This window comes from Bombina bombina, chromosome 6 (assembly GCF_027579735.1).
Source record: "Bombina bombina isolate aBomBom1 chromosome 6, aBomBom1.pri, whole genome shotgun sequence".
NCBI classification, from domain to species: Eukaryota; Metazoa; Chordata; class Amphibia; order Anura; family Bombinatoridae; genus Bombina; species Bombina bombina.
This window is the reverse complement of record NC_069504.1, coordinates 469576735-469598302: the sequence shown is the minus strand read 5'-3', so window position 1 is coordinate 469598302 and position 21568 is coordinate 469576735. Positions and strand designations below refer to the sequence as shown.

Below are 21568 nucleotides of genomic sequence, written 5' to 3'. Positions count from 1 at the left end.
CAGGGAGATAAAACACTTCTGGAATAACTACAGGAGATTTAAAAACCTTATTTAAACGTTTACATTTAGTATCAAGAGGACCAGAATCCTCTATTTCTAATGCAAATAACACTTCTTTAAGTAAAGAACGAATAAATTCCATCTTGAACAAATACAAAGATTTATCAGCATCAACCTCTGAGACAGAAACCTCTGAACCAGAAGAACCATTATCAGTATCAGAATGATGATGTTCATTTAAAAATTCATCTGAAAAAAAGAGAAGTTTTAAAAGACTTTTATGTATACTAGAAGGAGAAATAACAGACATAGCCTTCTTAATGGATTTAAAAAATAAAATCTCTTATGTTATCAGGAACACTCTGAAAATTAGATGTTGACGGACAGCAACAGGTAATGTAACAGTACTAAAGGAAATTTTATCTGCATTAATAAGTTTGACATGACATGCAATACAAATAACAGCTGGAGAAACAGATACCAAAAGTTTATAACAGACTTAGCTTGGTAGCTCCAGCACTGTGCAGTGATTTTCCTGTAGTATCTTCTGACTCAGTTGCAACGTGGAACATCTTGCAATATGTAAAAGAAAAAAACAACATATAAAGCAAAATTGATCAAATTCCTTAAATGACAGTTTCAGGAATGGGAAAAAAATGCCAGTGAACAAGCTTCTAGCAACCAGAAGCAATAAATAATGAGACTTAAATAATGTGGAGACAAAAATGACGCCCATATTTTTTAGCGCCAAAAAAGACGCCCACATTATTTGGCGCCTAAATGCTTTTGGCGCCAAAAATGACGCCACATCCGGAACGCCGACATCTTTGACGCAAAATAACGTCAAAAAATGACGCAACTTCCGGCGACACGTATGACGCCGGAAACGGAAAAGAATTTTTTGCGCCAAAAAAAGTCCGCGCCAAGAATGACGCAATAAAATGAAGCATTTTCAGCCCCCGCGAGCCTAACAGCCCACAGGGAAAAAAGTCAAATTTTTGAGGTAAGAAAAAATATGATAATTCAATGCATAATCCCAAATATGAAACTGACTGTCTGGAAATAAGGAAAGTTGAACATTCTGAGTCAAGGCAAATAAATGTTTGAATACATATATTTAGAACTTTATAAATAAAATGCCCAACCATAGCTTAGAGTGTCACAGAAAATAAGACTTACTTACCCCAGGACACTCATCTACATGTTTGTAGAAAGCCAAACCAGTACTGAAACGAGAATCAGTAGAGGAAATGGTAAATATAAGAGTATATCGTCGATCTGAAAAGGGAGGTAAGAGATGAATCTCTACGACCGATAACAGAGAACCTTATGAAATAGACCCCGTAGAAGGAGATCACTGCATTCAATAGGCAATACTCTCTTCACATCCCTCTGACATTCACTGCACGCTGAGAGGAAAACCGGGCTCCAACTTGCTGCGGAGCGCATATCAACGTAGAATCTAGCACAAACTTACTTCACCACCTCCCTTGGAGGCAAAGTTTGTAAAACTGATTTGTGGGTGTGGTGAGGGGTGTATTTATAGGCATTTTAAGGTTTGGGAAACTTTGCCCCTCCTGGTAGGAATGTATATCCCATACGTCACTAGCTCATGGACTCTTGTTAATTACATGAAAGAAAGAGCTAAATTTATGGCTATTTGGGTTTTGGATGATTGTGAGCTTTTGAAGGGATGGGAGATTGGTAGTATGTTGAGATCTGATTTCATATCTGATGGAGTCAATTTTATTAGATCCCTCTTGGCTCTAAAATTTGTGTTGAGGAGCCAGGGGGCGGTATATGACTGCAACACGTATAGACAGGGGAGAAAATAAATGAATTGTGTGCTTCAAATGAAAAAAATGTGAGGGAAGAGAAGTGCTGTATTTGTTGAAAGGTGCAACGAGAGGAAAGTAAAATACCAACACCACCTCCTTGTCAATTGCCAGACCTAGGAGTGTAGCTGAAGTGGAGACCCCCATGTGACAGTGCAGCAGTGGATGCTGTGTCTGAAGCAGAGAGCCAGGTTTCTGTAAGAGCCAGACGTTTGAGAGAGTGGGAGATAAAGAGGTCATGGATTGAAGTGAGCTTGTTGCAAACAGAGCAAGAGTTCCAGAGTGCACAAGTGAATGAGAATAAGGTTACAAGAGTTTTTTGTTTTTGAAGTCTATTAAAAGGCACACGTGGATGTGCAAGGCTAGGACGTTGTGGGGGACTAGGATTAGGGGAGATGTCACCAGCAGCTAGTATGAGGGAGAGGGACATGAGATGTAGATTTGCAATAATGAGACTGTTTTTGGGATTAAGTGCAAGTTGGGGAGAGTGTCTTTAGGAATGTGTGAAGTTCATGAATACAAAAGTAAGGTGAGGTTAAGAGAGATGGGCTAATGCACAGTTCAGATGGTGAGAGGGAAGGAGTAGTAGAATAAAGTTTGTTATAGAGACAAAAGGTAGCAAAAAGGAATGTGAAGACATTGAGCATTATTACAAACTAAGAAAACAGTGGATAAAACAGTGTTACAAAAGAACTTGCCTTATCCCTTGTCCAATCCTTGTTGAATTCTTGTATAATTATTTGCCCAATTGTTAATGCCTCACTTATAAATGTTCACTTAAGAGATGTGAACATACTGTTATCTAAAACTGCAATGCTAGCCCCTTGCAATTCTTCCCCATAGCTGTGTTAAATGTATAGGCCAGAGCATTCAACTGATTGCAATAAATTAGTTAATGACATGATCAAAGACAGTCAAAAGGCCAATTGGGAAATTTTGATTCAGGGTGAGATAAGTTAAAGGATTACTTTCTGTTATAATTTTTAAGCTAAACAACTAACATATTAAAGTTAATAAACATTAATTAAAACCTACTGACCTATATTTTCTCCAAAACGAAGTTTCATCACGTTCTAAAAGTTATATATTTTATTCGCCGATGATGTCACGTTATCCTTCCCACTATTTTCAGCACTGCATGTTCAAAATACTTAAACCAATAACTTTGTGTTTAAAGCGCCATTTTGAAACCTAGGTATTGTAAACAGATTGGTACAGAACAAAGGATACCCACGGAGTGGGTTTGGAAAACAATTAAATTTGCAGACAAGATTTCTGATATACGGTAGAGATATGTTAATGAAATGCTATTGATAAAAAGCGTATTTGGGGTAGTTAGTTAGTAACAGGCATAGAAAATATTTACTTACAGTGGCCCTTTAAGAAAACAGACAATAGAATTTTGAGGAGGCTGGGGTTATACCATTAGTGGAATGATAAATTTAGGAAATATCACAAGTATTGATAAGGTTTGAACATCACATAGATAAAGACAAGATATCAGCAGACAGAGTAAATGCATAACATTTCACAGACTACAGACACATACCAAAAGAGAGACTTTGAGTACATTTAACACAGAAAACAAAGATTTTGGCAGCAGATTTATGTAAGGACTTACCTGATAAATTAATTTCTTTCATGGTGGCGAGAGTCCATGATTTGTTACACATGGGATATACATTCCTACCAGGAGGAGGCAAAGTTTCCCAAACCTCAAAGCCTATAAATACCCCACCCACCTCACTCATATCTCGGTTTAACGGATAGCCAAGAAGTGAGGTGTAAAAAAGGAGTAAGAAAAAGCCATAAAAAAGGAACAGGAAAAAGATGTGCTCTGTTAAAAGCAACCCATAATAGGGAGAGGACCTTGTGAACTCTCGCCATCATGAAAGAAATTTAATAAATCAGGTAAGTTCTTACATAAATAGTTTTCTTTCATATAGGTGGTCAAAAGTCCACGATTTGTTACACATGGGATATAATACTCAAGATGTGGAAATCCACAAGTAACAAAATAAAGGGAGGGATAAAATATAAACCGCTTTTCTCCAACATAGGTGTGTCCGGTCCACGGCGTCATCCTTACTTGTGGGATATTCTCTTCCCCAACAGGAAATGGCAAAGAGCCAGCAAAGCTGGTCACATGATCCCTCCTAGGCTCCGCCTACCCCAGTCATTCTCTTTGCCGTTGTACAGGCAACATCTCCACGGAGATGGCTTAGAGTTTTTTAGTGTTTAACTGTAGTTTTTATTATTCAATCAAGAGTTTGTTATTTTAAAATAGTGCTGGTATGTACTATTTACTCTGAAACAGAAAAGAGATGAAGATTTCTGTTTGTATGAGGAAAATGATTTTAGCAACCGTTACTAAAATCCATGGCTGTTCCACACAGGACTGTTGAGAGGAATTAACTTCAGTTGGGGGAACAGTAAGCAGTCTTTTGCTGCTTGAGGTATGACACATTCTAACAAGACGATGTAATGCTGGAAGCTGTCATTTTCCCTATGGGATCCGGTAAGCCATTTTTATTCAGACAGTAAATAAGGGCTTCACAAGGGTTTATTAAGACTGTAGACATTTTCTGGGCTAAATCGATCATATTTACACATATTTAGCCTTGAGGAATCATTTAATCTGGGTATTTTTTGTAAAATAATATCGGCAGGCACTGTTTTAGACACTTTATTCTATAGGGGCTTTCCCTAATCATAGTCAGAGCCTCATTTTCGCGCCGGTATGGCGCACTTGTTTTTGAGAACAGCATGGCATGCAGCTGCATGTGTGTGGAGCTCTGATACATAGAAAAGTCTTTCTGAAGGCATCATTTGGTATCGTATTCCCCTTTGGGCTTGGTTGGGTCTCAGCAAAGCAGATTCCGGGGACTGTAAAGGGGTTAAATATAAAAACTGCTCCGGTTCCGTTATTTTAAGGGTTAAAGCTTCCAAATTTGGTGTGCAATACTTTTAAGGCTTTAAGACACTGTGGTGAAATTTTGGTGAATTTTGAACAATTCCTTCATACTTTTTCGCAATTGCAGTAATAAAGTGTGTTCAGTTTAAAATTTAAAGTGACAGTAACGGTTTTATTTTAAAACGTTTTTTGTGCTTTGTTATCAAGTTTATGCCTGTTTAACATGTCTGAACTACCAGATAGATTGTGTTCTGACTGTGGGGAAGCCAAGGTTCCTTCTCATTTAAATAGATGTGATTTATGTCATAAAAAATTTAGTAAAAATGATGCCCAAGATGATTCCTCAAGTGAGGGGAGTAAGCATGGTACTGCATCATCCCCTCCTTCGTCTACACCAGTCTTGGCCATACAGGAGGCCCCTAGTACATCTAGCGCGCCAATACTCCTTACTATGCAACAATTAACGGCTGTAATGGATAATTCTATCAAAAACATTTTAGCCAATATGTCCACTTATCAGCGAAAAGCGTGACTGCTCTGTTTTAGAAAATACTGAAGAGCATGAGGACGCTGATGATATTGTTTCTGAAGGGCCCCTACACCAGTCTGAGGGGGCCAGGGAGGTTTTGTCTGAGGGAGAAATTTCAGATTCAGGAAAAATTTCTCAACAAGCTGAACCTGATGTGATTACTTTTAAATTTAAGTTGGAACATCTCCGCGCTCTGCTTAAGGAGGTGTTATCCAATTTGGATGATTGTGATTATCTGGTCATTCCAGTAACACTATGTAAAATGGACAAGTTCCTAGAGGCCCCGGGGCCCCCCGAAGCTTTTCCTATATCCAAGCGGGTGGCGTACATTGTTAATAAGAATGGGACAGGCCCGGTATACCTTTCGTACCTCCCCCCATATTTAAAAAATTGTTTCCTATAGTCGACCCCAGAAAGGACTTATGGCAGACAGTCCCCAAGGTCGAGGGGGCGGTTTCTACTCTAAACAAGCGCGCCACTATACCCATAGAAGATAGTTGTGCTTTCCAAGATCCTATGGATAAAAAATTAGGTTTGCTAAAAAAGATGTTTGTTCAGCAAGGTTACCTTCTACAACCAATTGCATGCATTGTCCCTGTCACTACAGCCGCGTGTTTCTGGTTCGATGAGCTAGAAAAGGCGATTATTAGTAATTCTTCTTCTTATGAGGAGATTATGGACAGAATTCGTGCTCTTAAATTGGCTAATTCTTTCACCCTAGACGCCACCTTGCGATTGGCTAGGTTAGCGGCGAAAAATTCTGGGTTTGCTATTGTGGCGCGCAGAGCGCTTTGGTTAAAATCTTGGTCAGCGGATGCGTCTTCCAAGAACAAATTGCTTGACATTCCTTTCAAGGGGAAAACACTGTTTGGCCCTGACTTGAAAGAGATTATCTCTGATATCACTGGGGGCAAGGGCCACGCCCTTCCTCAGGATAGGTCTTTCAAGGCCAAAAATAAACCTAATTTTCGTCCCTTTCGCAGAAACGGACCAGCCCCAAGTGCTACGTCCTCTAAGCAGGAGGGTAATACTTCTCAAGCCAATCCAGCCTGGAGACCTATGCAAGGCTGGAACAAAGGAAAGCAGGCCAAGAAACCTGCCACTGCTCCCAAGACAGCATGAGATGCGGGCCCCCGATCCGGGACCGGATTTGGTGGGGGGCAGACTCTCTCTCTTCACTCGGGCTTGGGCAAGAGATGTTCTGGATCCTTGGGCGCTAGAAATAGTCTCCCAAGGTTATCTTCTGGAAGTGATTCATCCTGTTCCATTAAGAGGACGAGGGATGGGGTTCTACTCCAATCTGTTCGTAGTTCCCAAAAAAGAGGGAACGTTCAGACCAATCTTAGATCTCAAGATCCTAAACAAGTTTCTCAAGGTTCCATCGTCCAAAATGGAAACCATTCGAACAATCCTTCCATCCAGGAAGGTCAATTCTTGACCACGGTGGATTTAAAGGATACGTATCTAAATATTCCTGTCCACAAGGAACATCATCGGTTCCTAAGGTTCGCATTCCTGGACAAACATTACCAGTTCGTGGCGCTTCCTTTCGGATTAGCCACTGCTCCAAGGATTTTCTCAAAGGTACTAGGGTCCCTTCTGGCGGTGCTAAGACCAAGGGGCATTGCTGTAGTACCTTACTTGGACGACATTCTGATTCAAGCGTCGTCCCTTCCTCAAGCAACGGCTCACACGGACATAGTCCTGGCCTTTCTCAGATCTCACGGATGGAAAGTGAACGTGGAAAAGAGTTCTCTATCTCCGTCGACAAGAGTTCCCTTCTTGGGAACAATAATAGACTCCTTAGAAATGAGGATTTTTCTGACAGAGACCAGAAAAACAAAACTTCTAAACTCTTGTCGGATACTTCATTCCGTTCCTCTTCCTTCCATAGCGCAGTGCATGGAAGTGATAGGTTTGATGGTAGCGGCAATGGACATAGTTCCTTTTGCGCGCATTCATCTAAGACCATTACAACTGTGTATGCTCAGTCAGTGGAATGGGGACTATACAGACTTGTCTCCGAAGATACAAGTAAATCAGAGGACCAGAGACTCACTCCGTTGGTGGCTGTCCCTGGACAACCTGTCACAAGGGGTGACCTCCCGCAGACCAGAGTGGGTCATTGTCACGACCGACGCCAGTCTGATGGGCTGGGGCGCGGTCTGGGGATCCCTGAAAGCTCAGGGTCTTTGGTCTCGGGAAGAATCTCTTCTACCGATAAATATTCTGGAACTGAGAGCGATATTCAATGCTCTCGAGGCTTGGCCTCAGCTAGCGAGGGCCAAGTTCATACGGTTTCAATCAGACAAAATGACGACTGTTGCGTACATCAACCATCAGGGGGGAACAAGGAGTTCCCTGGCGATGGAAGAAGTGACCAGAATCATTCAATGGGCGGAGACTCGCTCCTGCCACCTGTCTGCAATCCACATCCCAGGAGTGGAAAATTGGGAAGCGGATTTTCTGAGTCGTCAGACATTGCATCCGGGGGAGTGGGAACTCCATCCGGAAATCTTTGCCCAAATCACTCAACTGTGGGGCATTCCAGACATGGATCTGATGGCCTCTCGTCAGAACTTCAAGGTTCCTTGCTACGGGTCCAGATCTAGGGATCCCAAGGCGACTCTAGTAGATGCACTAGTAGCACCTTGGACCTTCAAACTAGCCTATGTATTCCCGCCGTTTCCTCTCATCCCCAGGCTGGTAGCCAGGATCAATCAGGAGAGGGCGTCGGTGATCTTGATAGCTCCTGCGTGGCCACGCAGGACTTGGTATGCAGATCTGGTGAATATGTCATCGGCTCCACCATGGAAGCTACCTTTGAGACGAGACCTTCTTGTTCAAGGTCCGTTCGAACATCCGAATCTGGTCCCACTCCAGCTGACTGCTTGGAGATTGAACGCTTGATCTTATCAAAGCGAGGGTTCTCAGATTCTGTTATTGATACTCTTGTTCAGGCCAGAAAGCCTGTAACTAGAAAAATTTACCACAAAATTTGGAAAAAATATATCTGTTGGTGTGAATCTAAAGGATTCCCTTGGGACTAGGTTAAGATTCCTAAGAGTCTATCCTTCCTTCGAGAAGGATTGGAAAAAGGATTATCTGCAAGTTCCTTGATGGGACAGATTTCTGCCTTGTCTGTGTTACTTCACAAAAAGCTGGCAGCTGTGCCAGATGTTCAAGCCTTTGTTCAGGCTCTGGTTAGAATCAAGCCTGTTTACAAACCTTTGACTCCTCCTTGGAGTCTCAACTTAGTTTTTTCAGTTCTTCAGGGGGTTCCGTTTGAACCCTTACATTCCGTTGATATTAAGTTATTATCTTGGAAAGTTTTGTTTTTGGTTGCAATTTCTTCTGCTAGAAGAGTTTCAGAATTATCTGCTCTGCAGTGTTCTCCTCCTTATCTGGTGTTCCATGCAGATAAGGTGGTTTTACGTACTAACCTGGTTTTCTTCCAAAAGTTGTTTCTAACAAAAACATTAACCAGGAGATAGTCGTGCCTTCTCTGTGTCCGAAACCAGTTTCGAAGAAGGAACGTTTGTTGCACAATTTGGATGTTGTTCGCGCTCTAAAATTCTATTTAGATGCTACAAAGGATTTTAGACAAACATCTTCCTTGTTTGTTGTTTATTCTGGTAAAAGGAGAGGTCAAAAAGCAACTTCTACCTCTCTCTCTTTTTGGATTAAAAGCATCATCAGATTGGCTTACGAGACTGCCGGACGGCAGCCTCCTGAAAGGATCACAGCTCCTTCCACTAGGGCTGTGGCTTCCACATGGGCCTTCAAGAACGAGGCTTCTGTTGATCAGATATGTAGGGCAGCGACTTGGTCTTCACTGCACTCTTTTACCAAATTTTACAAGTTTGATACTTTTGCTTCTTCTGAGGCTATTTTTGGGAGAAAGGTTTTGCAAGCCGTGGTGCCTTCCATTTAGGTGACCTGATTTGCTCCCTCCCTTCATCCGTGTCCTAAAGCTTTGGTATTGGTTCCCACAAGTAAGGATGACGCCGTGGACCGGACACACCTATGTTGGAGAAAACAGAATTTATGTTTACCTGATAAATTACTTTCTCCAACGGTGTGTCCGGTCCACGGCCCGCCCTGGTTTTTTAATCAGGTCTGATAATTTTTTTTTTTTTTTTCTTTAACTACAGTCACCACGGTATCATATGGTTTCTCCTATGCAAATATTCCTCCTTAACGTCGGTCGAATGACTGGGGTAGGCGGAGCCTAGGAGGGATCATGTGACCAGCTTTGCTGGCTCTTTGCCATTTCCTGTTGGGGAAGAGAATATCCCACAAGTAAGGATGACGCCGTGGACCGGACACACCGTTGGAGAAAGTAATTTATCAGGTAAACATAAATTCTGTTTTTTGCTGAAAAGTTTAATCCAAAATTAAAGTCTTTTAATAACTAAAAACATCAAAAAAATTATAGGCAATAGAATCAGAGTGACCACTGCCTGAAGAACCTTTCTACCAAAAGCTGCTTCTAAAGAGGCAAAAACATCAAAATGGTAACATTTGGTAAAAGTATGCAAAAAAGACCAAGTGGCTGTTTTGCCAATTTGATCAACTGAAGCCTCATTCTTGAAAGCCCAAGATGTGGCAACTGATCTTGTAGAATGAGCTGTAATTCTTTGAGGCAGAAACTGACCCGCTTCCACATAAGCTTTGTGAATCAGAAGTTTTAAGTTTAGTTTGATTTTTCCATCTTGATTTTTGAAATCACTCTGGGTAGTAGAACTAGTGGAGGAAAAATATAAGCATATTGGAATGACCAAGGGACTGCTAGAGCATCTGTCATTACTGCCTGAGGATCCCGTGACCTTGCAAGGTATCTGGGAAGTTTCTTGTTCAAACGAGAAGCCATAAGATCTATTTGAGGAAGACCCCAAATTTGAAAATGTTGTAAGAATACATCCTGATGAAGAGAGGTATGACTCGTTCTTCAAAAGAGGCCAAGCTTGAAAAGCTTTGAAAAGAGTACAAAGTTCTAAGATATTGTTCTGAATCTTTGTTTCCTGAACATTTCAAACTCCTTGTGCAGTTAGGGACCCCCACACTGCTCCTCAACCCATAAGATTTGCATATGTTGTAATCACAGACCAGGTAGGGCGAACAAAGGAAGCCCCTTGAAGGAATTGGTGGTTTAGCCACCGCGTCAGAGAAAATCGAGTGTTGGGATCTAAGAATATTAGTTGTGATATTAGAGTATAGTCCTTGCAAAGTTGAAGAGGCCTCATATGAAAACGAGCAAAGGGGAATGCGTCCGATGTTGCAATAATTAGGCCTAACACTTCCATGCACATAGCCACTGAAGGGTATGATAGAGACTGACGGTTCAGACAGGCTGAAACTAACTTTTATTTGTCTCTTTTCTGTAAGAGAGAGTCATGGACACGGAGTCTATATGGAATCCCAAATAAGTGACTTTTGTCTGAGGGATCAAAAAACTCATTTGACCATTTATCCTCCAACCATGATTTTGAAGAAACAATAGTTGAGTCGTGTGAGATTCTGCTAAATGAAAAGATTGAGCTAGAACCAAGATATCGTCCAAATAAGGAAACATTGCAATACCCTGCTCTCTGATTACAGATAGAAAGGCACTGAGAACCTTTGAAAATATTATTGGTGCTGTTGCTAGGCCAAACGGAAGAGCAACAAACTGAAAATGCTTTTCTAGAAAAGAGAATTTCAGAAATTTAAAATGATCTGGATGAATAGGGATGTGAAAATAAGCATCCTGTAAGTCGATTGTGGACATATGACTTTGTTGAACAAAAGGCAGAATAGTCCTTATAGTTTCCATCTTGAAAGTTGAAATTCTCAAAAATCTGTTTAGTGTTTTCAGATCCAATATTGGTCTTAAGAAATTGGCTTTTTTTTGGTACAATGAATAGATTTGAGTAAAAACCCTTTCCCTGTTCCTGAAGAGGAACTGGAACAATTACTTCCATAAGCTCTAGATGTGATACACGTTAGAAAAGCTTGAGCCTTTAATGGATGTTTTGGAACATGAGTTAAATAAAACCGTGCCCTTGGGGGTCTGACTTTGAAACCAATTCAATATCCCTGAGAGATAATACTCTGAATCCAGGGATTTTGGACAGATTCTGACCAGATTATCTAAAGAAAGTTTTAATCTGCCCCCAACCAGAAGAACTGGGTTGAGGGCTGCACCTTCATGCTGTTTTCTGGACAGGATTAGGGTTCTTGAATTGCTTTGATTTATTTGAATTGAAAGAAGGTCTCCAATTAGAGCCAGTGGCTTTTGGAGAGGGGTAAGGTTTTTGATCTTTGTTTCAAAAAGTACGAAAACAATTAGGAGCTTTAAATTTCCCTTTAGATCTATAATCTTGAAGCAGAAAAACTGACTTACCTCCAGTAATAGAAGAAATAATTGAATCCAATCGTGAACCAAAAAGTTTCTTTCCCTGGAAAGAAAGATAATAATCTCATTTTAGAGACCATGTCGGCATTCCAAGATTTAAGCCATAAAGCTCTTCTAGAAAGAACAGTTAGGGACATAGAGGCCTAGTTATCAAGCCATCTACTTACCTGCCTTCGCCGGCCCAATACGCCCGCCTAAGCTCGCCTACCATCGCCGCCGCGGACCTGAAAAATTTCGCCTAAGTTATCAATAAAGCTGTCAAAAAGCCGCGCACCAAGTACGGGGCGATGAGCAGCGGACTGTGATAGTTATCACTCATCCGATCTCGCTGCTCTTCGGCTTTTTGACAGCTTTATTGTTAGCCTGTCACTAAGCACCCACACTAAACTACACTGTTCTACCCCCTATACCGGAGCCCCCCGCAACTAAATAAAGTTATTAACCCCTAAACCGCTGCTCCCGGACACCGCCGCCACCTACATTATAGCTATTAACCCCTATCCTGCCCCCCCATACCGCCGCCACCTATAATAAAGTTACTAACCCCTATCCTGCGGATCCCGGACCTCGCTGCAGCTAAATAAATAGTTTAACCCCTAAACCGCCGCTCCCGGACCCGCCGCAACCTATATTAAATTTATTAACCCCTAATCTGCCCCCCCCACACCGTCGCCACCTATAATAAATTTATTAACCCCTATCCTGCCCCCCCTACACCGCCGCCACTGTAATAAAATTATTAACCCCTAAACCTAAGTCTAACACTAACCCTAACACCCCCCTAACTTAAATATTAATTAAATAAATCTAAATAATATTTCTCTTATTAACTAAATTAATCATATTTAAAACTAAATACCTTTAAAATAAACCCTAATATAGCTACAATATAAATAATAATTATATTATAGCTATCTTAGGATTTATTTTTATTTTACAGGCAACTTTCAATTTATTTTAACTAGGTACAATAGCTATTAAATAGTTATTAACTATTTAATATCTACCTAGTTAAAATAAAGAGAAATTTACCTGTAAAATAAAAACTAACCTAAGTTACAATTACACCTAACACTACACTATCATTAAATAAATTAATCCTATTTAAAACTAAATACCTGTAAAATAAACCCTAAGATAGCTACAATATAATTAATAATTACATTGTAGCTATTTTAGGGTTTATATTTATTTTACAGGTAACTTTGTATTTATTTTAACTAGGTAGAATAGCTATTAAATAGTTAATAACTATTTAATAACTACCTAGCTAAAAGAAATACAAAATGACCAGTAAAATAAATCCTAACCGAAGTTACAATTAAACCTAACACTACACTATCATTAAATAAATTAAATACAAATACCTACAAATAAATACACTAACTAAAGTACAAAAAATAAAAAAAGAACTAAGTTACAAAAAATAAAAAAATAATTTACAAACATTATAAAAATATTACAACAATTTTAAGCTAATTACACCTACTCTAAGCACCCTAATAAAATAACAAAGCCCCCCAAAATAAAAAAATTCCCTACCCTATTCTACATTTAAAAGATACCAGCTCTATTACCTTACCAGCCCTTAAAAGGGCCTTTTGCGGGGCATGCCCCAAAGAAAACAGCTCTTGCCTGTAAAATAAAAATACAACCCCCCCAACATTAAAACCCACCACCCACACACCCCTACTCTAACCCACCCAAACCCCCCTTAAAAAAACCTAACACTACCCCCCAAAGATCTTCCTACCTTGAGTCGTCTTCACTCAGCCGAGCCGAATTCTTCATCCAATCCGGGCGATGTCTTCATCCAAGCGTGGCGCTAAAGTCTTCATCCAAGCGGGGGCTGAAGAGGTCTTCCATCCGGCTGAAGTCTTCTATCAAGCGGCATCTTCAATCTTCTTTCTTCCGGCTCCATCTTCATCCCACCGACACGGAACATCCTTCCTCTACGACGAAATCCCGACGAATGAAGGTTCCTTTAAATGACGTCATCCAAGATGTCCCTCTAATTCCGATTGGCTGATAGGATTCTATCAGCCAATCGGAATTAAGGTAGGAATAATCTGATTGGCTGACGGAATCAGCCAATCAGATTCAAGTTCAATCCGATTGGCTGATCCAATCAGCCAATCAGATTGAGCTTGCATTCTATTGGCTGTTCCGATCAGCCAATAGAATGCGAGCTCAATCTGGCTGATTGGATCATCCAATCGGATTGAACTTGAATCTGATTGGCTGATTCCGTCAGCCAATCAGATTATTCCTACCTTAATTCCGATTGGCTGATAGAATCCTATCAGCCAATCGGAATTCGAGGGACGCCATCTTGGATGACATCATTTAAAGGAACCTTCATTCGTCGGGAGTTCGTCATGGAGGAAGGATGTTCCGTGTCGGCGGGATGGAGCCGAAAGAAAGAAGATTGAAGATGCCGCTTGATAGACTACTTCAGCCGGATGGAAGACCTCTTCAGCCCCCGCTTGGATGAATACTTCAGCCGGATGATGGACCTCTTCAGCCCTTGCTTGGATGAAGACATCGCCCGGATTGGATGAAGAATTCGGCTCGGCTGAGTGAAGACGACTCAAGGTAGGAAGATCTTCAGGGGGGTAGTGTTAGGTTTTTTTAAGGGGGGTTTGAGTGGGTTAGAGTAGGGGTGTGTGGGTGGTGGGTTTTAATGTTGGGGGGTTTGTATTTTTATTTTACAGGCAAAAGAGCTGTTTTCTTAGGGGCATGCCCCGCAAAAGGCCCTTTTAAGGGCTGGTAAGGTAATAGAGCTGGTATCTTTTAAATGTAGAATAGGGTAGGGAATTTTATTTTTGGGGGGCTTTGTTATTTTATTAGGGGGCTTAGAGTAGGTGTAATTAGCTTAAAATTGTTGTAATATTTTTATAATGTTTGTAAATTATTTTTTTATTTTTTGTACTTTAGTTAGTGTATTTATTTGTAGGTATTTGTATTTAATTTATTTAATGATAGTGTAGTGTTAGGCTTAATTGTAACTTAGGTTAGGATTTATTTTACTGGTAATTTTGTAATTCTTTTAGCTAGGTAGTTATTAAATAGTTAATAACTATTTAATAGCTATTTTACCTAGTTAAAATAAATACAAAGTTACCTGTAAAATAAATATAAACCCTAAAATAGCTACAGTGTAATTATTAATTACATTGTAGCTATCTTAGAGTTTATTTTACAGGTAAGTATTTAGTTTTAAATAGGATTCATTTATTTAATGATAGTGTAGTGTTAGGTGTAATTGTAACTTAGGTTAGTTTTTATTTTACAGGTAAATTTCTCTTTATTTTAGCTAGGTAGCTATTAAATAGTTAATAACTATTTAATAGTTATTCTACCTAGTTAAAATAAATTGAAAGTTGCCTGTAAAATAAAAAAAAAATCCAAAAATAGCTACAATGTAACTATTGGTTATATTCTAGCTAGTTTAGGGTTTATTTTACAGGTAAGTATTTAGCTTTAAATAGGAATAATTTAGTTAATAAGAGTTAATTTATTTCGTTAGATTTAAATTAGATTTAATTTAGGGGGGGGTTAGGGTTAGACTTAGCTTTAGGGGTTAATAATTTTATTATAGGTTGCGGCGGTATAGGGGGGGCAGGATAGGGGTTAATAAAAATATTATAGGTGGCGACGGTGTAGGGGGGCAGATTAGGGGTTAATAAGTTTAATATAGGTGGCGGCGGGCTCCGGCAGCGGCAGTTTAGGGGTTAAACTATTTATTTCGTTGTGGCGGGGTCCGGGAGCGGCAGGATAGGGGTTAATACATTTATTAGGGGTGGCGGCGGTATAGGGGGGCAGGATAGGGGTTAATAGGTATTATGGCGGTGGGGGCCGGGAGCGGTGGTTTAGGGGTTAACAGATTTCTTAGAGTTGCGGCGGGGTCCGGGAGCGGCAGTTTAGGGGTTAAAATGTTTAATATAGGTGGCGGCGGTGTAGAGGGGGCAGATTAGGGGTGCTTAGACTCGGGGTACGTGTTAGGTGTACACACTTCCCATAGGAATGAATAGGATGTCAGGCAGCAGCGAACTTGAACTTTCGCTATGGTCTGACTCCCATTGATTCCTATGGGGTCCGCCACCTCCAGGGCGGTGGATTGAAAACCAGGTATGCTGGGCCGTAAAAGTGCCGAGCGTACCTGCTGGGATTTTGATAACTCCCAAAAGTAGTCAGATTGTGCCGAACTTGCGTTCGGAACATCTGGAGTGACGTAAGAATCGATCTGTGTCGGACTGAGTCCGGCGGATCGATGCTTACATCACCAGATTCTACTTTTGCCGGTCTGTAGGGCTTCATAACTTAGGCGAATCAGCCTCGCCTCAAATACGCTGCGGAATTCCAGCGTATTTGAGGTTGACGACTTGATAACTAGGGCCAATGTCTTTTCTATGTGTAGGGACATAGTCTTAGTATTAATCTTAATAATGTTAAAAAAAGCATCGCAAATAAAGATTTGTTTCCTGTAGTAAATGAAGAATATTACAACATTCAGGGGCTGAAGAACATTGTTGAGCAAGATTAGAAAGCCAAAAAGTAGAGGCAGCGGCTACATCGGCAATAGAAATAGCTGGCCTAAGGACATAACCAGTATGTGAATAAGTCCTTCTCAAACAAGATTCAAGTTTCCTATATAAAGGATATTTGAAAGAAGTACTATCCTCTAAGGGAATTGTAGTACGTTTAGCCAGAGAAGAAATAGCCCCATCTACTTTAGGGATAGTTTTCCATAGCTCCAAATTAGCAGCAGGTAAAGGATACAATTTAGACCATTCTTTAGAAATATTAGAAACTGCGTTAGGCACAGGAAATATTTCTGGAAGATTAATAGCAGATTTGAAAAAAGAATTTAACCTGTTGTTAGGAATATTCTCACAAGGTTTAGCTTCCTCAATTCCTAAGGTGACTAAAACTTTCTTTTAAAATAGAGTGAATATGCTCAGTTTTAAATAAAAAAGATTTATCTGGTTCTGTTTTAGATGAGGGAGCCTCAGAATCAGAGGAACCATCATGAGAAGATACATCAGTATTAGTCTGATCATTACATACTTTACTAGATGATGGTAAAACATGGGCTGATCTCTTACGCTTATTTGAAGGTGAATTTTCAGTCAGGGGTTTCTGAATTGAAGCAGCAATAAAAGTCTTCATTGCTGGGGTACGCCATCTGTATCCATCAATGAATTTGAAACAGAAGGAGCATTTGAAACCATAGATACATCATTCGGACGTGATAAAAATACTATGCATGAGTCCATAAATTTGCTGAAGATGGCACTTCAGAAGTTTTACAAAAAACACACTTAGCTTTGGTAGAAAGGTGTACAACAGACTCGGGTTCTATGGTAATTTCAGGGACAGAAGCAAGATATTTCATTATGCAAACAAACTAAAAAAAGCAAAATGAAAAATATAATAAATACTAGATTGCTAAAAAAAAACTTTTGAGATTTGGAAAAGTTTGAGCTAAAGAAATGCTTCTAAAAACATTAAATATAGGGCGCTTCTTATAGCTGATCTTTTGAAGCACCTATATAAAAAAAAAATGAGGGCGAGAATGATACCGGAGGGAAACTATTTAAATTTTAAAAAATGTGCAACATTTTTGCAGGAAAAAAAGCGCGCCAGCGCACTATTACGTCACCAGGGGTTTAAAAAAGGGCGCGACACGGCGACCGCTCTTGTGTATTTTCCAAAAAACGTCCATTGGAGACTGTAACTACCCTCTGTTAAGCTAAACGCTTAATATATAAAAAGTAGATAGCTATTACAATAAGAGCCCTGACATTTTCCCATAGCTCCAGTTAAAAACATTCTGATGCTTGTCCCTGGGCTGCCTATATAACCAATATAAGCCTATGCTTGTAACAAGTGCCCAAAAGAATGCTGTGTCTAATAGTAAATATACAGACACATGACCACTATAAGCAGACAGGCAGCCAGTACTGAAAAAATCAGCAGAGGTAGAAGATAGGAGTATGTAGATCTGTAAAGGGAGGAAAAAAGATTATTACTGCAACCGAATTTACAGAGGGCCTAAAGAAGACTACCAGAGGTTTACAACATGTTGTCTAATGGTAGAACTCTCCAAACATCCCTCTGACAAGCACTGTAACTCTGAGGGGAAAACCGGACTTCAATAAACACTGAAGCACATATCTTTAAGCACATCATACTTTGAACCACCTCCAAAGGAGGCAAAGTTTAAACTGGGATATGAGTGAGGTAGGTGGGGTATTTATAGGCTTTGAGTTTTGGGAAACTTTGCCGCCTCCTGGTATGAATGTATATCCCATGTGTAACAAATCGTGGACTCTCACCACCTATATGATTTAGCTAAGCAATGAGTTCAAAATGACTAAAAATTGTTTTAAACCCTGTAATTATACCCTTTGATGTGGTTGTGAATTGTAGTTCTACATTTAGCTTTTACCTGAAAATATCAACACCTAATAAACCATGTTTCATAGCTGTTAGGTTTGTTTATTTATTTGGTTGATCGATTTTGATATACAGTATATGTTTTTACGTTAGTCACATGGATTTACATCTACTTTATGTATGTTTTCAATATCTCTAGTGGCTCCTCCTGCAGTGGCTGGACTCTCAGAGTGGCTTCAACAAAGTTTGACCAAAAGTGACCGTCCAGAGCTGACCAGCGCAAAAGTTGTAGTTTCTGGAGGTACGAGTCTAGGACTGATTCTACTATATTTGTAACATTTCTCTTCTGATTTCTCACCAGTTTTCCTGCTGGAGACCCACCTTGTAAACAGATACAAATTGTTCAGAGGATCATAGAAACTGCAGTTAAAAACTAAGATTCTTGCCAACCATAATGGGCACACTCAACTGGTTGGCAGCATTTGGTATTATTTCAGATTTAGAACCCGTGTGTGGGTGACTTTAGTTTATGTACACTTGTCTGAAGATATATAGATTGCCACCTGCACTTTGCACACCCTCTGATTATAAATCTATTACTGCTACTACTGTACACACTTTCAACTTACACAAATTTCTTTACACATATTGATTCCTCTAAATCCTCTCAACAACAGAGGTGTGGCCAAAATGAATAACATTTTTGTATACAACATTTCACCTGCAATTTAGAGGTGCAAATGCTTTCACATATGCATAAAAGTATCATACCACTTGCACACTACACACATTGATGCACTGACTACTCTCACTTAACATTATGCTCTTTGTATTTTTAGGCCGAGGCTTAAAGAATGGAGAGAACTTTAAATTGTTGTATGATCTGGCAGATCAGCTTAACGCTGCAGGTAATGGCGCCTTCTTCAGGATTTTGTATGACCTAGCAATTAAGTTGTCTCCTTTAAAGGGACAGTCTACTATAGAATTGATTTCCCCTTAACGTGTTTCCAATGACTTGGTATACCAGCAGCAGAGTATAAAATATATGGTACATTTCTCTGTTATGTTTATTTTTGTATATTAAATAGTCTTATGTTCTTTGTCACCACAACACATTTCAAATGGGCTGAGCTTGCAGGGAAATCAGATATTCTTATGTTATCACTTTCTATACACGCACCTTTTATCTTATCTCTGTCTGTATGCCAAAGCCAAAAAACAAAACACTTAAGTATTGTAATCTTCAGTATAGGTGTGAATACTACAAACAGAAAATATTTAAATTAGCTTTTTAAATATAATTTAATACAATTCGGCAGATAAAATAGATTATTGGGTAGAACATTTTACAGTACACTGTCCCTTTAAGTAATATGTCTGTCATTTTGTACATTTTAGTAATAAAGGGATGGATTAATAATAAACCTGTTTAGAGAGATTTGACAGAGGCTAAATCCATTTCTCTGCGTTTCTTTAGTGGGTGCTTCACGTGCGGCAGTAGATGCTGGCTTTGTTCCCAATGATATGCAGGTGGGACAGACCGGCAAAATTGTGGCACCGGTAAGTATAAATCTTATCCAGTTGTAACTATTGCTATTAATACCATTTATTATTTCTAAGAATCATCCCTAATAAGAGCATAATTTGCTCTTTGTGATTTTTTTTGAAAAAGGGATAAGAAATGTCAGGGTAGTTGATTAAAAGTGTTATTTACAGTTGCACCACTTTGTTGGTTTAGATCTAAGAAATATGTTTGTTTTTCACTAGTACTTTAGTAAATTTGATGTTTTGTTTCGCACTCTCTTTCTGGCTACAAAGGGGTTAAAGAGCCAGATTAAAGGGGATCCAAGACGTGCCATCCAAATTGCTTTTACGTTTAATCCCTGGGGAGCCGAACATCAACCACTTTCAGCTAAATGCACTGACATATTAATATTTTACAGCAATTTAATGTTTTTTCCGGCTGCCCCTAAGGACTTGGGAATCAATTTGCGAACGTTGTTCTCCTGCAGTTAAAGGCTGAGCTGGATAATTCAGGATGAAAGAGGCTGTCAGCCCAGAGCTTTTTAAGGGGTTTATTAAGAAACATGAAATCCCCTCCCCCCTGCTTAAAGTTTTATGCTTAAATATTTCTCAATCATTTACAGTCTGAAAAACACAATTCTGTGTAAAATAGAATGTAATCAAACTCCCATACAGGTCTTATTGTGGAATTATTTTATTTAAAAATGACACTGATTTTGAACATGGTTTTAGTTTAACAAAGAACAGTTAAAATGCATGTTTTCATCTGAATTAAACTTATATATGTAATCAATATCACTATGTTGTGTTTAAACCTATGGCTGTTGTGGACCCATTAAGCTGTAAACTACAGGATGTTGCATATCTACCTTATACAATGTATACTGCCACAGTTGTGTGGTGATTTTGCTGATTGTCTTTACAGAATATTTGTAGGCAGATTACCCCTGCCAAAATCTAGATGTCAACGAGTTGCTATGGCAACAGTCTGAGTCACAGATTGCGGTTGGTTTAGGATTAGTGATTAGGATAGCACTGGTGGTAATGTCACCCACTATGTTGTTGTAACGGAAACATTGTTGCAGTCCGTACTAGCTACTGAATCATAGCTGCTGCAACATTTTGGCAAACTTTAAGAGACATGAAACAAACATTTTCTTTCATGATTCAGATAAGAGTATAAAATTTAAAACAGCTTTCCAATTTGATCTTATCTAATTTGTTTTGTGCTCTTGGTATCCTTTGTTAAAAAGCATATCTAGGTAGGCTCAAGAGCAGCAATGCACTACTGGGAGATTTGTAGCTTTGCATATATGCCTTTTGTCATTGGCATATTCAATATATTCAGATAGCTCCCAGTAGTGCATTGCTGCTCATGCATCAAAGGATGTTAAGAGAATGAAGCAAATTTAATAATAGAAGTAAATGGAAAAGTTTTAAAAACATATGTGCTATATGAATTATGAAAGGAAAAAATGTGGGTTTCATGTTCCTTTTAAAGGGACATTAAAGTGATGGTAAAGTCTCCTCTTTTGAAAAACAGATCTGGAATGTTAGTGATATTTTAGATGGAGTTTCATTCAGTTGTAATGAAGATGAGCTATAATTTACTTTTTAATATAGATATGAAATTCAAATACCCTTCGCTCCGCCACCCACTTCAAAAGTAAATTTTGTTGTGAATTAACAGTTTGAATTGTTCTCCTCCAATCAGGGCTCTAGCTACAACAAAAGTGCCATATGGGGAGAGTGTGTAAATACTTATTTCATATGTTAAGAAGTAGGCATCTTTATACTAGGTCAACTTTTTGGAAAATATGTAACCTTGAATCTTATATATTATACTCCGTTGTGATGTTACAGCTTCACATAGAATGCATGAACTGATTGTTCTACAACTGATGATCAATGCACCTGTGCTGAATTAAATCTTGATTGAGCTGATGGTTTTTACCTACATCTAAATA

General features: G+C 39.3%; 1 protein-coding gene across 1 annotated transcript in view; it reads left to right on the top strand.

Annotated features, from left to right (window-relative positions):
- ETFA (electron transfer flavoprotein subunit alpha) overlaps positions 1-21568 on the top strand; it is a 135157-nt gene that overhangs the window by 68195 nt on the left and 45394 nt on the right. Inside the window, exons 7-9 of the mRNA XM_053717258.1 lie at positions 18277-18378; positions 18917-18985; positions 19555-19637. Coding sequence (XP_053573233.1) covers positions 18277-18378; positions 18917-18985; positions 19555-19637 — 254 coding nt within the window. The remainder of the gene's footprint in view (positions 1-18276; positions 18379-18916; positions 18986-19554; positions 19638-21568) is intronic.